Genomic DNA, 15,691 nt, shown 5'->3' on the forward strand with positions numbered 1-15,691 from the left:
CAGACCTGAGCCAACTCCCCGTGCTTATCGTAATGAGCCAAGGATGGAACCAGAGCCGGTGAGGGCGAAATTGGAGGTGAGCGACGGAAGCGAAGCAGAGACAGTGGAGGAGTTAATGGGGAGATTGGAGGAGAGAGTAATGAGGGAGTTGCTGTGTTGGTGCATGAGGCACGACTTCCGCCCGACGGAGCGTGTCTGGGATTTGATGTCACCTGAGTCAGCTCTCCATACTTGTCCTGAGGTGCGTGCTAGCCGTCTGGTGAAGACTGTGCCAGCCCCACGCATCAGGCCTCCAGTGCACCTCCCTAGCCCTGCACTTCCTGTGCCCGCTCGGCGCTACAGCTCTCCAAGATGTGCTTACCATGGCGGGCATCGTACTGGTCAGGCACCGTGTTATGCGGTGGACCGCACGGTGTCTCCAGTACGTGTTCTTAGCCCGGTGCGCTACATCCCAGCTCCCCGCATCTGCCGGGCTAGGGTGAGGATCCAGCCAGGACGGATGGTGCCAACCCTGGTCTCCAGACCTCCAGTGCGTTTCCACGGGCCAGGATATCCTGCGTCGGCGCTGCGCACTGTGTCTCCCGTGTGTCTGCACAGCCCAGTGCGTCCTGTACCTGCGCCCCGCGCGTGCCGGTCTAAAATCACCATCCAGCCAGGACGGGTTGTGCAGTCCCTTAGTTCGAGACCTCCAGTGCGCCTCCACGGCCCGGTCTATCCTGTGCCTCCTCCAAGGACCAGGCTGTCTCTCCGTCTCCTTCCTCCAGAGTCTCCCTCCAGCCCGGAGCTGCCAGCGTCTCCCTCCAGCCCGGAGCTGCCAGCGTCTCCCTCCATCCCGGAGCTGCCAGCATCTCCCTCCATCCCGGAGCTGCCAGTGTCTCCCTCTAGCCCGGAGCTGCCAGTGTCTCCCTCCATCCCGGAGCTGCCAGTGTCTCCCTCCATCCCGGAGCTGCCAGTGTCTCCCTCCAGCCCGGAGCTGCCAGCGTCTCCCTCCAGCCCGGAGCTGCAAGAGCCTTCTGCCTGTCCGGCGCTGCCAGAGCCTCCCGCCTGTCCGGCGCTGCCAGAGCCTCCCACCGGTCCGGCGCTGCCAGAGCCTCCCACCTGTTCGGCGCTGCCAGAGCCTCCCGCCTGTCCGGCACTGCCAGAGCCTCCCGCCTGTCCAGCGCTGCCAGAGCCACCCTTCACTCCGGCGCTGCCAGAGCCGCCCTTCAATCCGGAGCTGGCAGAGCCGCCCTTCACTCCGGAGTTGGCAGAGCCGCCCTTCACTCCGGAGTTGCCAGAGCCGCCCTTCACTCCGGAGCTGCCAGAGCCGCCCTTCACTCCGGAGCTAAGACTATGGTGGAGTGGGGTCCACGTCCCGCACCAGAGCCGCCACCGCGGACAGATGCCCACCCAGACCCTCCCCTATGGGTTTAGGTTTTGCGGCCGGAGTCCGCACCTTTGGGGGGGGGGGTACTGTCACGTCCTGACCTTAGTTCCTTTTTTATGTATCTGTTTTAGTTTGTTCAGGGCGTGAGATAGGGTGGGCATTCTATGTTGTGTATTCTAGGTTTTGTATTTCTGTGTTTGGCCTGGTATGGTTCCCAATCAGAGGCAGCTGTCGATCGTTGTCTCTGATTGAGAACCATACTGAGGCAGCCTGTTTTCCCACTATGATTTTGTGGTTAGTTGTTTTCTGTCTTTGTATCCTTACCAGACAGAACTGTTTCATTCTCTTTTGTTGTTTTTGTCATCCAGTGTTCAGTTTCTTTATTAAACTGGTCCGATGATTCCTATTCTTCATCATCAGACGAGGAGGAGATTCGTTACACTAGCTGGCATCCTCTTCGGTTGACAGGTCAAAGGTTAACCACCCAGAAGATAATTCCCCCTCACAGCATCATGTCTCTTCATGCTCCACACCATCCCTTCCCCGGACCATCAAACATTATTTGTTTATTTACTTTTATGCTGTTAACATTGAGTTTTGCAAATACACAGGCTTATGCTTCCTGAGTCTGACGTAGTGTTGTCCTTTACTATCACCACAGTCCTCTGTAATACCAAACGCTGCTACACTGGACGCATGTATCTTTTCCCTTAGTTGCAGCTTGGCAATTTTATTGTATGACTGAAATGAATCTTCATTTGCAGTTCTTTTCAAATAGCTAGTGACGTGTTTCTGTTATAATTTCTGTTTATTTAGGGTGCATTTTAGCATAATGCATGTTTTAGTGCAATTTTTGTACATTCTTACTAGGTTCTTACACATAAAAGGCCTGGCCTGAATATAACAGTAATGTGTTGCACATTAAATAGAATGTTGCCTTTTAGGCAAATCATGAGTTTGGGGGTGGTTCTGCCCTTTGTCTGAAATTCCCTGTGTGACTGCATTCTATGCTGAACTACCAAAAGAAATAAAACAAAACAATAATAAAACAGTTATTACAACAACATATATATTTTTAAGAGGGCTCATGAGTTTAGCTTTATTTGGAGGTTTTCATCAAATTAAGGTTTACCACTGAGAGATATTAGCTAGAATAGAGTAGTGTGTTAACAGTCGCATATCACTATTGATTAACAATACAGTTGAGCAGATTATACACTTAGTGACATCATCCCATTGGTCTACTATATCCCACAGTGTGACTAGATTATACACTTAGTGACATCATCCCATTGGTCTACTATATCCCACAGTGTGACTAGATTATACACTTAGTGACATCATCCCATTGGTCTACTATATCCCACAGTGTGACTAGATTATACACTTAGTGAGATCATCCCATTGGTCTACTATATCCCACAGTGTGACTAGATTATACACTTAGTGACATCATCCCATTGGTCTACTATATCCCACAGTGTGACTAGATTATACACTTAGTGACATCATCCCATTGGTCTACTATATCCCACAGTGTGACTAGATTATACACTTAGTGACATCATCCCATTGGTCTACTATATCCCTCAGTGTGACTAGATTATACACTTAGTGACATCATCCCATTGGTCTACTATATCCCACAGTGTGACTAGATTATACACTTAGTGAGATCATCCCATTGGTCTACTATATCCCACAGTGTGACTAGATTATACACTTAGTGAGATCATCCCATTGGTCTACTATATCCCTCAGTGTGACTAGATTATACACTTAGTGACATCATCCCATTGGTCTACTATATCCCACAGTGTGACTAGATTATACACTTAGTGACATCATCCCATTGGTCTACAATATCCCACAGTGTGACTAGATTATACACTTAGTGAGATCATCCCATTGGTCTACTATATCCCTCAGTGTGACTAGATTATACACTTAGTGACATCATCCCATTGGTCTACTATATCCCACAGTGTGACTAGATTATACACTTAGTGAGATCATCCCATTGGTCTACTATATCCCTCAGTGTGACTAGATTATACACTTAGTGACATCATCCCATTGGTCTACTATATCCCTCAGTGTGACTAGATTATAAACTACTGTCTTTTTATACTGACAGACAGAAGCAACCAGTCTATCCACTTTGGGGGGGACCAACAACCTAAACAAGGTATCTATTATCTATAGATCCACACTAAGAATGCTTGTTTTAATCACTTGTTTAATACATGTTAATACACCAACTGTGCCTTCTTAAAATGGATTTCTGAACGTGCTTTGTACAGGAGTATAGTTTAATACAGTTTGTAAGGTTTGTATTAGACTCAGAGAGGGGCTACTTACTTTTTCATTTTCCTGAGTTGCTTTTAATGTACAGCCTAATCGTCTTGCTCACTAAGGCATGATTTCACCCTTTTCTATGTATGCACACATTCACACACACACACACACACACACACACACACACACACACACACACACACACACACACACACACACACACACACACCTCCTATCACACACACTGCCTGCAGAGTTCCTGTCTATCTGTAATTAGGTGTATCTCTGATGACCTGCTGCTCTCTGTCAGTTGTCAGAGTAGTGGGGAATGATAACCTTGGGGAGAGGACTAGAGGCTGTAACTAACTATACATCTCACCGTCTCTCCTCTATCACTCTCTCTGTCTCTGTAGACAAACAAAGGTGACGCCCTGGCCAACCGGGTGCAGAACACTCTGGGGAACTACGATGAGATGAAGGAGCTCCTGACCAGCCACTCCAACCAGAGCCACCTGGTGGGCATCCCCAAGAACTTTGTTCCCCAGACCCCTGGCCCCATGGAGAAGCAAGACCAGCCCAGCTTCTTAACCAAGGGAGGCCAGAGGGGGAGCAACAGGGTGGGCACAGGGAACCATACAACCTCCATGCCCCCTCCTCCCTCCTCTTCTTCTCTGACCAGCTCCAGCCTGCTGCACGGCCATCAGAGCTCCAAGAAGTCCTGGTCCTCCGACTGGTCCCGGGGAGCCCACTGCAGCACCCAGGGGGTGGGAGGTCAGGGGGTTGGGGGCCAGGGGGTCCATGGGGTGGGGGGCCTGGGAGTCCAGGGGGTGGGGGGCCCATCCTGCAGCAGGGGGAAACACTCCTTCACCCATGAGCAGCAGCAGCCCCAAAGACACGAGGAGCTGCTCATCTCACAGGGCGAGGTAGTGGACCACAGGGGAGACTCCAGCAGCAGCCCCTCCTCCTCCTCCACCTCCACTCTCTCCAGGAGGCACGGGGGCGGGCAGCAGCAGGCCCCTAAGGCCCCATCATCGGCCGAGCATGGCAGCTACAAGGACAGCAACACTCATGTTAAGTCTCCCCTGGAGCAGGAGCCGGGCTCCCACGGGGCCAGTTCCCCAGTGGCCTCTACCTCCCTGCTGCCCAGTGGCCTCTCCACGCCCACCTTCCCGCAGGGTCTGCACGTCAAGCCCAGCGCCGTGCAGCAGCAGAAGCCTACGGCCTACGTGCGGCCCATGGACGGCCAGGACCAGATGCCCCTGGACTCCCCGGAGCTCAAGCCTCCTCTGGAGGTGGTGGACGTGGGCTACAGCAACCCAGCTTTTGGCAGCACCATCACCAGCTCCAAGAGCAAGCTGCCCAAGCTGACCCTGACACAGACTGGGGAGGTAGGGACCTGCATGATTCCCATGACACTACAGTACGCACACACAGGCTTGGAGACCGATATTAAGTGCTGGGGAAAGGCCATTTGTTTTGTGTTAGATCGCCTGGCAGTAGGAAGGGGAAACAGGTTCAGCCAGATAAGATTGGTCTGTGACTTTCCCTCTGTTTTTCATTGAGTCCTGGCAGAGACTGAGCTTGACATAGTGGAGAGGCCTCATTAATAATCAGCCGTTGATTTTTCCTCCTCTGGCGGGCAAGGCTCCTGCTCCTGAACCCAGCCAGCTGAGGGGCCACAGGGTTAAGGGGCCTTCCCTCCTTTTACACACACACACACGCATACACAGACACACACACACACACACACCCACGCACACACAATCCCTCACTATGAAATATTCATCTCCGAAAGTAAATCACTCCTGATTAATAGCCATTTTAGTTCACATGGGCTTGTTTCACTTATTCATGTAACCAGTTCTGACATCTTAAAGTAATTGTTTTTTTGTTTGTTTTAGCCTACAGATTTTGGCTTGTTCCCTCCCACAATATTGTAGGTATTTGGCTTGTTCCCTCCCACAATATTGTAGGTATTTGGCTTGTTCCCTCCCACAATATTGTAGGTATTTGGCTTGTTCCCTCCCACAATATTGTAGGTATTTGGCTTGTTCCCTCCCACAATATTGTAGGTATTTGGCTTGTTTCCTTCCACAATATTGTAGGTATTTGGCTTGTTTCCTTCCACAATATTGTAGGTATTTGGCTTGTTTCCTCCCACAATATTGTAGTTATTTGGCTTGTTTCCTTCCCCAGTATTGTAGGTATTTGACTTGTTTCCTTCCACAGTATTGTAGGTATTTGGCTTGTTTCCTTCCACAGTATTGTAGGTATTTGGCTTGTTTCCTCCCACAATATTGTAGTTATTTAGCTTGTTTCCTTCCACAGTATTGTAGGTATTTGGCTTGTTTCCTTCCACAGTATTGTAGGTATTTGGCTTGTTCCATCCCACAATATTGTAGGTATTTGGCTTGTTCCCTCCCACAATATTGTAGGTATTTGGCTTGTTCCCTCCCACAATATTGTAGGTATTTGGCTTGTTCCCTCCCACAATATTGTAGGTATTTGGCTTGTTCCCTCCCACAATATTGTAGGTATTTGGCTTGTTCCCTCCCACAATATTGTAGGTATTTGGCTTGTTCCCTCCCACAATATTGTAGGTATTTGGCTTGTTCCCTCCCACAATATTGTAGGTATTTGGCTTGTTCCCTCCCACAATATTGTAGTTATTTGGCCTGTCATGTATACAAGCAGCATATGATGAATGCAGTTCAGGACAGATAATGACTGGTTATTATTTTGGAACAGTTAAGGACAGATGTTGAATGGTTATTACTTCAGAACAGTTAAGGACAGATAATGACTGGTTATTATTTTGGAACAGTTAAGGACAGATAATGACTGGTTATTATTTTGGAACAGTTTAGGACAGATGATGAATGGTTATTACTTCAGAACAATTCAGGACAAATAATGACTGGTTATTATTTTGGAACAGTTAAGGGCAGATAATGACTGGTTATTATTTCAGAACAGTTTAGGACAGATGATGAAAGGTTATTATTTCAGAACAGTTTAGGACAGATGATGAATGGTTATTATTTCAGAACAGTTTAGGACAGATGATGAATGGTTATTATTTCAGAACAGTTTAGGACAGATGCTGAATGGTTATTATTTCGGAACAGTTCTGGACACTGTAAAGTAACACTTGTTTGTAATTGCTGGAGGTTAAGGCAGAGTCTTGTTTGATTAGCATCAACAATACATTTATCCCTCCTTGTAGCCTCTTAGCTTGACACAGTCGGACCATTTTAGTCTGAAGTCAGTTGCGATCTGATGGCTTGTCATGTCACTCCATTTGTGTGTTAGCAACACAAGCAGGGCTGAAAGTCTATTGTTGTGACGGCTTTAGCCTCAACTGTTTATCTTGTACTAATGTTGGGAGGCAAGAGATGTTAATTTTAGTGCCGGGGGCATTTGTATCTGCTCTCAGACAGTTGCGTGCTGGAGGATATTTTTGAACCAGACAAAATAGAAGCTTTGCAGGTTAACATGATAGCCATCCTAATGTGTTCTCACTCACTCATTATTTCAGAAAACTCTTTCCACCTGATTGGAATCCACTCCATTTAATCCTGAACATAATTAGCCAGGAAGCACACTCTCTCTCCTCTCCATTTAGAACAGCACTTGGGAAGAAAATAGCTACGTGGGAGTGATCCAATGTTAAATATTCAAACACAATTTGTCCCTTACCATTATAAGCCCAGACAGTCCAAAGTGAGAGCGGGTGCTAATTTAGTATACATTGGGGCACCTGGCGGTATATTATAGATCCTCAAAGATGTTGACAGAGGAGGCCATGGCTAAGACTAAGGCTGGAAGAATGAAGGTCTTCATGGAGCCTCAGAACTAAGATTGACCTCACCCACTCTGCTCACCAGACATTAGGATGAATTTACCTCAATTATTCAATTAGGTCATTCATTTCAACCAAATTCATGTTTTTCAAAGTATTTGAATAATGATGTTTTGCACATGCTGTTCTTTGTGAAATTGGACTTCATTTCTCCTGTTCCAACTCTTTACCAGTCAATCTCCTATAGCCTCTGGCCTCGATCCTTCCCCAGATCTTATCTGTGGCCAGCCTCACTAATTGAGCCACCATAAAGGGGTGGCAGGTAGCATAGTGGTTAGAGTGTTGGGCCACTAAATGAAAGGTGTCTGGCTCGAATCCCCGAACAGACAAGGTAAAAATCTGTTCCCTGGTAGGCAGTCATTGTAAATAAGAACTTGTTCTTAACTAACTTGCCTAGTTAAATAAAGACTATGACATGTGGGAGGCCAGGCAATACACTCCAACAAAGAACTGTGTTTGTAGTACGCTTCCTGTTACAGGAGGATGCTGGGAGGGCTTGAAATGCAGTGTCTTCTGTGAGACTTACTCATCTATGCACCATATCCCAATATAGCTAACCAGGAAATAAGTAGATAAGCAACAATAAACAAGACTGATATATGATTTAACAGGTTGATACATGGGCAGCCAACCAGATGTTCCCTTCTTTTAATAGTGTAGTCTAAGGCCATTCCCCGCTCCAAACTGCAGTATCTTGAATCTTGAAACCATATGGCGCAGTTACACCGTACAGTTAACCATATAGCCGGGCTGAAGACCTGGGGGATTTGTAGAGCTCCTCATCGTGTCCTGGATGCAGCCAGCTCAGAGGAAAATGGAGATGGGTGTTGTTATTGGAGCGGGTAGGGAAACAGGGTTGGGAGGGGATGAGAGAGACCCCCTGTAGAGCAGAGCGGGGCCCAGCTGGGGAGAGAAGACGGGGGGCGGAGGGGTAGAGATGAGCGCCATCTCCACTCGCTCACTGACAGATGAGTCACTGGGTAAGCGACGGGGAGGAAGAGAAAGATGGAGATAAAAAGGGAGCGAGAGAGAGTGACTGAAATTGAGAGACACGCAGAGTTAGTCAGAGCGAGACAGGCAGACTGAAATAGCATGGGAAGGGGGTAGAGAGAGAGGGAGAGAGAGAGAGAGAGAGAGAGCGAGAGAGAGAGAGAGAGAGAGAGAAGAGGAGCTTCCTTTTAAATACCTCTCATGAGAAGAGAAAACATCTTCAAGGACATTGATTTGATTTTCCTTGGCTTTGGTTTGTTAAAAGGAGTAGATTCTGTTGAGCTTCCTGTTTGGCTGTTGTTTTGGCTACTTATTATTCGGAGGTTTATTTATCCATTTTTCTCAACAGGGCGTAGAATAACTCAATTCTGTCAAATCCTCCCAGGCTGCGTTCTTTCTGATGTTTTCAAGGTCCCACCTGGATAGCCTGTGTTTTAGTGTATGTGGAAATATGCATACTCTTGGTAATTACTCACTGCTCATGGCCGTGTGCTAGAGCCCATCCCTAACACTACACAACCCGTTGTTGTTGTTTTAAAGCTTAATTACATGATCTTATCCTCCAGCTCCTCCATCTAACAACCTCCTCTTCTCCCTTTACAAGCCCAACCCTCTGAAAAGAGAAGAGAGATATCACTGTTCATCCCCCTTTTAAATTAAATGGGTGTGGAAGAGGATACTTGTTCCCCTTCACGGGCATGAAATGTTCCTCTCATCCTCAGCTCTGCTACTGGAAAAACTATTTTGACAGGTTGAGTGTCTACTCCCAGAGTGATAAGGGTGTGCTAAATGGCTTTGGAAGCATCCTGTTATCACTGAGGCCATTGATTAGTGGATTAGCTGCATTCACTGCAAAGTCAGAAAGGACCTGGCCAGCCTCTGTGTCATAGAGGAGTATGAAACATTGACAAGCAGATAACACCTATTGATCCCTCCTAAAAAACAGTTATTGCACCAGGCATTACAAAGGCTTTATAGATTGAATAACCTTATTGCTAGCCCCGCTAAGCAGAAGATTTGAGGAGACAATGAGAGGTTAAGGAGGTGCTCCTCTTGATGGTTATGGAAGAGATAGAGACTAATTTTTAAAAATTATGCAGTGAGGATTTGTTATTCTTTTTTTCTCAAAGCCCATGAGACATTCAATATTTATGGTGGTATAAGGCTTGAGGCTTGAATATTCAGCTTACCTGAGTGGACTTGCACGTTGAAAAGTCTGAATTGTTTGCATTGATGATAGTGAAGAAGAAGAGGCAAATTGTATAGACCTGTAATGTGTAACAAGTTGCTGGTGGTCTAGTTTAGAGCATCATGATGTAATGACTATCAGTTTGTAGGGGCTGTGAATCAGAGGAGGAGTCAGCCAGCCACCCATCAGACTCCAGACTCCTGTCTGTCAGCCAGCCACCCACTCCTGTCTGTCAGCCAGCTACCCATCAGACTCCAGACTCCTTCTGTCAGCCAGCCACCCATCAGAGTCCAGACTCCTGTCTGTCAGCCAGCCACCCATCAGACTCCAGACTCCTTCTGTCAGCCAGCCACCCATCAGACTCATCAGATAGACTGAGTGTGTGAGTGAGAGTGTACTGTGAGATACAGTGTGTGAGACAGTGTGTGTAATGCATGGCCCTGTGAGAGACGGTATGTGTGCTGAATGGCCCTATGAGAGACAGTGTGTGAGACAGTGTGTGTACTACATGGCCCTGTGAGAGACAGTGTGTGAGACAGTGTGTATACTACATGGCCCTGTGAGATACAGTGTGTGTACTGCATGGCCCTGTGAGAGACAGTGTGAGAGACAGTGTGTGAGACAGTGTGTGAGACAGTGTGTATACTACATGGCCCTGTGAGAGACAGTGTGTGAGACAGTGTGTATACTACATGGCCCTGTGAGATACAGTGTGTGTACTGCATGGCCCTGTGAGAGACAGTGTGTGAGACAGTGTGTGTAATGCATGGCCCTGTGAGAGACAGTGTGTGAGACAGTGTGTGAGACAGTGTGTGAGACAGTGTGTATACTACATGGCCCTGTGAGAGACGGTATGTGTGCTGAATGGCCCTATGAGAGACAGTGTGTGAGACAGTGTGTGTACTACATGGCCCTGTGAGAGACAGTGTGTGAGACAGTGTGTATACTACATGGCCCTGTGAGATACAGTGTGTGAGACAGTGTGTGTAATGCATGGCCCTGTGAGAGACAGTGTGTGAGACAGTGTGTATACTACATGGCCCTGTGAGAGACGGTATGTGTGCTGAATGGCCCTATGAGAGACAGTGTGAGACAGTGTGTGTACTACATGGCCCTGTGAGAGACAGTGTGTGTACTGCATGGCCCTGTGAGAGACAGTGTGTGAGACAGTGTGTGAGACAGTGTGTATACTACATGGCCCTGTGAGAGACGGTATGTGTGCTGAATGGCCCTATGAGAGACAGTGTGTGAGACAGTGTTTGTACTACATGGCCCTGTGAGAGACAGTGTGTGAGACAGTGTGTATACTACATGGCCCTGTGAGAGACAGTGTGTGTACTGCATGGCCCTGTGAGAGACAGTGTGTATACTACATGGCCCTGTGAGAGACAGTGTGTGTACTGCATGGCCCTGTGAGAGACAGTGTGTGTACTGCATGGCCCTGTGAGAGACAGTGTGTGTACTACATGGCCCTGTGAGAGACCGTGTGTGAAACAGTGTGTGTATTGCATGGCCCTGTGAGAGACAGTGTGTGTGCTGAATGGCCCTGCGAGAGACAGTGTGTGTACTGCATGGCCCTGTGAGAGACAGTGTGTGTACTGCATGGCCCTGTGAGAGACAGTGTGTGAGACAGTGTGTGTACTGCATGGCCCTGTGAGAGACAGTGTGTGTACTGCATGGCCCTGTGAGAGACAGTGTGTGTACTGCATGGCCCTGTGAGAGACAGTGTGTGTACTGTATGGCCCTGTGAGAGACAGTGTGTGTACTGCATGGCCCTGTGAGAGACAGTGTGTGTACTGCATGGCCCTGTGCGAGACAGTGTGTGTACTGCATGGCCCTGTGCGAGACAGTGTGTGTACTGCATGGCCCTGGCCCTGTGTTTGGGCCCTTCATTTGTCTCATCCAGTATGCTACATGTGGGGACAGGGATTCACTCTCATTACACTGATAATTGGAGAGTATTCACAAAGGAGCAAATCTGTCCTCAGTTTAGCCATGTTTCCTCTCCCATACCTGAGCCCAGAGCAGATCTGTCCTCAGTTTAGCCATTTATCCTCTCCCATACCTGAGCCCAGAGCAGATCTGTCCTCAGTTTAGCCATGTTTCCTCTCCCATACCTGAGCCCAGAGCAGATCTGTCCTCAGTTTAGCCATTTATCCTCTCCCATACCTGAGCCCAGAGCAGATCTGTCCTCAGTTTAGCCATTTATCCTCTCCCATACCTGAGCCCAGAGCAGATCTGTCCTCAGTTTAGCCATGTTTCAGTTTAGCCATTTCTCCCATACCTGAGCCCAGAGCAGATCTGTCCTCAGTTTAGCCATGTTTCCTCTCCCATACCTGAGCCCAGAGCAGATCTGTCCTCAGTTTAGCCATTTATCCTCTCCCATACCTGAGCCCAGAGCAGATCTGTCCTCAGTTTAGCCATTTATCCTCTCCCATACCTGAGCCCAGAGCAGATCTGTCCTCAGTTTAGCCATGTTTCCTCTCCCATACCTGAGCCCAGAGCAGATCTGTCCTCAGTTTAGCCATTTATTCTCTCCCATACCTGAGCCCAGAGCAGATCTGTCCTCAGTTTAGCCATTTATCCTCTCCCATACCTGAGCCCAGAGCAGATCTGTCCTCAGTTTAGCCATTTATCCTCTCCCATACCTGAGCCCAGAGCAGATCTGTCCTCAGTTTAGCCATGTATCCTCTCCCATACCTGAGCCCAGAGCAGATCTGTCCTCAGTTTAGCCATGTTTCCTCTCCCACCCTGCCTGCACATGATAACAGCCCTGATTTGCTTTTAGAGAGCAGTAATAAGTCACATTGCAGCCTGGTAGGGATTCTCTCATCAGAGCAAAAATGGAGACCACAAAAATGGTATTGAGATATTATTGAAATCACATTTTTGAATAATAATGGTATGTTTCAGAGGCAGTATTTTAAGGCCTGTGTTTTGGGGACAGCCTTGTGTTATGGAAAGACTGGAACAGTAACTGGATGAGTCCTTTTCTCAGACAGACAGTATGTCCCACGCTGACCAGCCCCGGGTATCATGAGGCAGAAATCTTTATCTTCTGTTCTGTGGAAGCAGTCTCCCTCACCCTCTCCCTCCCTCGCTCGCTCGCCTACACACTGGACAGACAGGAAGTCAGTAACAGGAACATTTGATTATGCAGTGATGCCAAGACTCACAGAGAGAGAAGGAGAGAGAGAAGGGGGGATGAAGTTAAAGTGAGTTTCCCCCGAACCAAGCCTTTACCATCACCTTGAGCCTTGAGTCACCCTACCTGGAGTCACCCTGCCTGGAGTCATCCTGCCTGGAGTCACCCTTGCCTGGAGTCATTTGTCTCGCTACACAGGAAACTGTCCAGATACACTCTAGTGTCCCCTCCTTAGACTGTCAACACATATATTGGTCAGCTCACTCAATACAGGGTTTAGGTAGGTCAAATAAAATGCCTAGCCAGGCTGTGACTAGAGCAATACATTCTATGTTATTTTAGCTCCATATTCAGTCATTTGAATGGATGATAATGAACCTAGTACAAGAGCATTTTGGATGTCATCAACATTTACTTGGAGCACTGTTTTCCCCCTCAACCAAATACACTTGCAGAACTTGCCTTTATGCCCACATTGCTTTTTACTTGAACATTTCAATCATAAAATACACACCATGCCCACAAACTTTTTTTTCTTGGATTTGGCTTTGAAGTTGGGGTTTTGTGAAAGGGTAAATGTTTATTTTTCTGTGTCATGGAAGAGGTGTTTACTTGGTGCTTATGCTTTGTTGAGTGAACCAGAGTAGGACATCATCCTTACATGACAGTGTAATTGGAGATGGCAAGGAGGTATTTGTCACCACACAGTCAGCTGGTTGGCAGAGGAAAACAGAGAGGGAGAGAGAGGCTGTGGGCGAAGTGTTTGGAGAAACTGGGATTAAGGGGCTGTTGAGTGAGGAGAGAAGAGGGCCCAGTGAGCCTCCAGGAGTGATAGATGCCAGCTGTCCTCTCCCTTGATCTATACTGTTTACAGATCCATTATATTTAGTTTGGGGCAACAGGGTTTCACTGTTATGTATCTCAATACCAGGCTGATCTTAGATCAGATTATAACTACTCTAAACTCTACTCAACCATTGATATAGCCCCTTCCACCTGATCTTGAACTGACCAGAATCCACAACATAACAGCCTTCATCCAGACATGGCAGATCAGCCTCCGTTGTGGTATATTATAATGCCTGTAAGCTTCATGCTAATGACTCTCTAATGTGACAAATGAGAACAGAAAGGCACCTGGATCAGAGAAGATGTTAAAAAACATATTTACATATAATCATTTATATAATTTATGGGAAGCCTAGGGCATCCGTAGGTGGGCCTGGTGAGAAGCAATGGAAATTGACAGCACTGAGTGGTGGGTGGGAATTAGGTCACCCACTAGGGCTCACAGACACTTCCTGGTTCCTTACTCCACCGCGTTTCACCCAGTCATGCTTGATGGGCTCTTCCCATCCGCCTCTGTTTAAAATCACTTCAGATTTCATTTGACTTCATTAATGTGAGTCTTTGGTGCAAATGTACTGATATAGTGGGTAATGTGGCTAATAAACATAAAGCATGTGCAATAACTCAGTCCCAGCAGACCCCTCACAAACAGGGAGGAGAGAAAGAAAGGGGAAAGCAGAGATGATTATCACAGTGGAAGAATGGATCTGATAACAGAAACCTAGAGGTTGAAATGGGCTATTGTGCTTTTTATCCATACACTGTATGTGCTCTATATTCTTCTTCTTCTTCTTCAGACTTTGTTCACAGCTTAGTGTCTGAATGTGCCATGCTTTCAAATAATCTATATCTGATTTGTGTGTTCATTTTTACATACTATCTACTACCGGTCAAAGTTTGGACACACCTACTCAATCAAGGGTTTTTCTTTATTTGTATTATTTTGAACATTGTAGAATAATAGTGAGACATGAAAAGTATGAAATAACACATATGGAATCGTGTAGTAACCAAAAGAAGTGTTAAACAAATCAAAATATATGTTATATTTCAGATTCTTCAAATAGCCACCCTTTACCTTGATCAAATAGCCACCCTTTACCTTGATGAGAGCTTTGCACACGCTTGGCTTCACCTGAAATGCTTTTTCAATAGTCTTGAAGGGGTTCCCACATATGCTGAGCACTTGTTGCCTGCTTTTCCTTCACTCTGCGGTCCCAGTCATCCCAAACCACCTCAATTGGGTTGAGGTCGGGTGATTGTGGGGACCAGGTCATCTGATGCAGCACTCCATCACTCTCCTTCTTGGTCAAAAAGGAAATCTGAGGTTTGTTGTTTCATTTAAGTGATTGCCTATCCAATATGCTGTGTCTATGGGGCCAGATTGCACTTCCCAAGGCTTCCAGCAGATGTCAACAGTCTTTAGAAAGTTGTTTGAGGCTTCTATTGTGGAAGGGTGTCGAATAAGAGTGGACTAGGCTGAGGCCAATCAGTTGTTTACTGCTCGGTCACGCGGGCGCGCCGTGCCTTCTTTTCCCTCTGCAATGAATACGCTATTGTCCGGTTGGAATATTATTGAAGATTTATTATAAAAAGACCCTTAGGATTGATTGTATACATCGTTTGACATGTTTCTACCAACTGTAATGGAACTTTTTTGACTTTCCATCTGGATTTTGCGCTCGCGCATTGTGCCTTTGGAATGAATAGTGAACTAAACGGGTGAATAATACGGAGGTATTTGGACATAAATATGGACGTAATCGAACAAAACAAACATTTGTTGTGGAAGTGGGAGTCCTGGGAGTGCATTCCGACGAAGATCCGCAAAGGTAAGTGAAGATTTATAATGCTATTTATGACTTTTGTTGACTCCACAATTTGGGGTGTAACTGTATGTCTTGTTTTTGTGGCTGAACGCTGTTCTCAGATTATTGAATATCGTGCTTTTGCTGTAAAGCTTTTTTTAAATCGGACACAGCGGTTTCATTA

General features: G+C 46.8%; 1 protein-coding gene across 1 annotated transcript in view; it reads left to right on the plus strand.

Moving 5' to 3' along the window:
- Positions 1 to 15,691, plus strand: part of LOC115129141 (AF4/FMR2 family member 2-like) — a 358,350-nt gene that overhangs the window by 113,772 nt on the left and 228,887 nt on the right. Inside the window, exons 3-4 of the mRNA XM_065018489.1 lie at positions 3,504 to 3,554; positions 4,078 to 5,052. Coding sequence (XP_064874561.1) covers positions 3,504 to 3,554; positions 4,078 to 5,052 — 1,026 coding nt within the window. The remainder of the gene's footprint in view (positions 1 to 3,503; positions 3,555 to 4,077; positions 5,053 to 15,691) is intronic.

Source organism: Oncorhynchus nerka, linkage group LG5 (genome assembly GCF_034236695.1).
Source record: "Oncorhynchus nerka isolate Pitt River linkage group LG5, Oner_Uvic_2.0, whole genome shotgun sequence".
NCBI lineage: Eukaryota > Metazoa > Chordata > Actinopteri > Salmoniformes > Salmonidae > Oncorhynchus > Oncorhynchus nerka.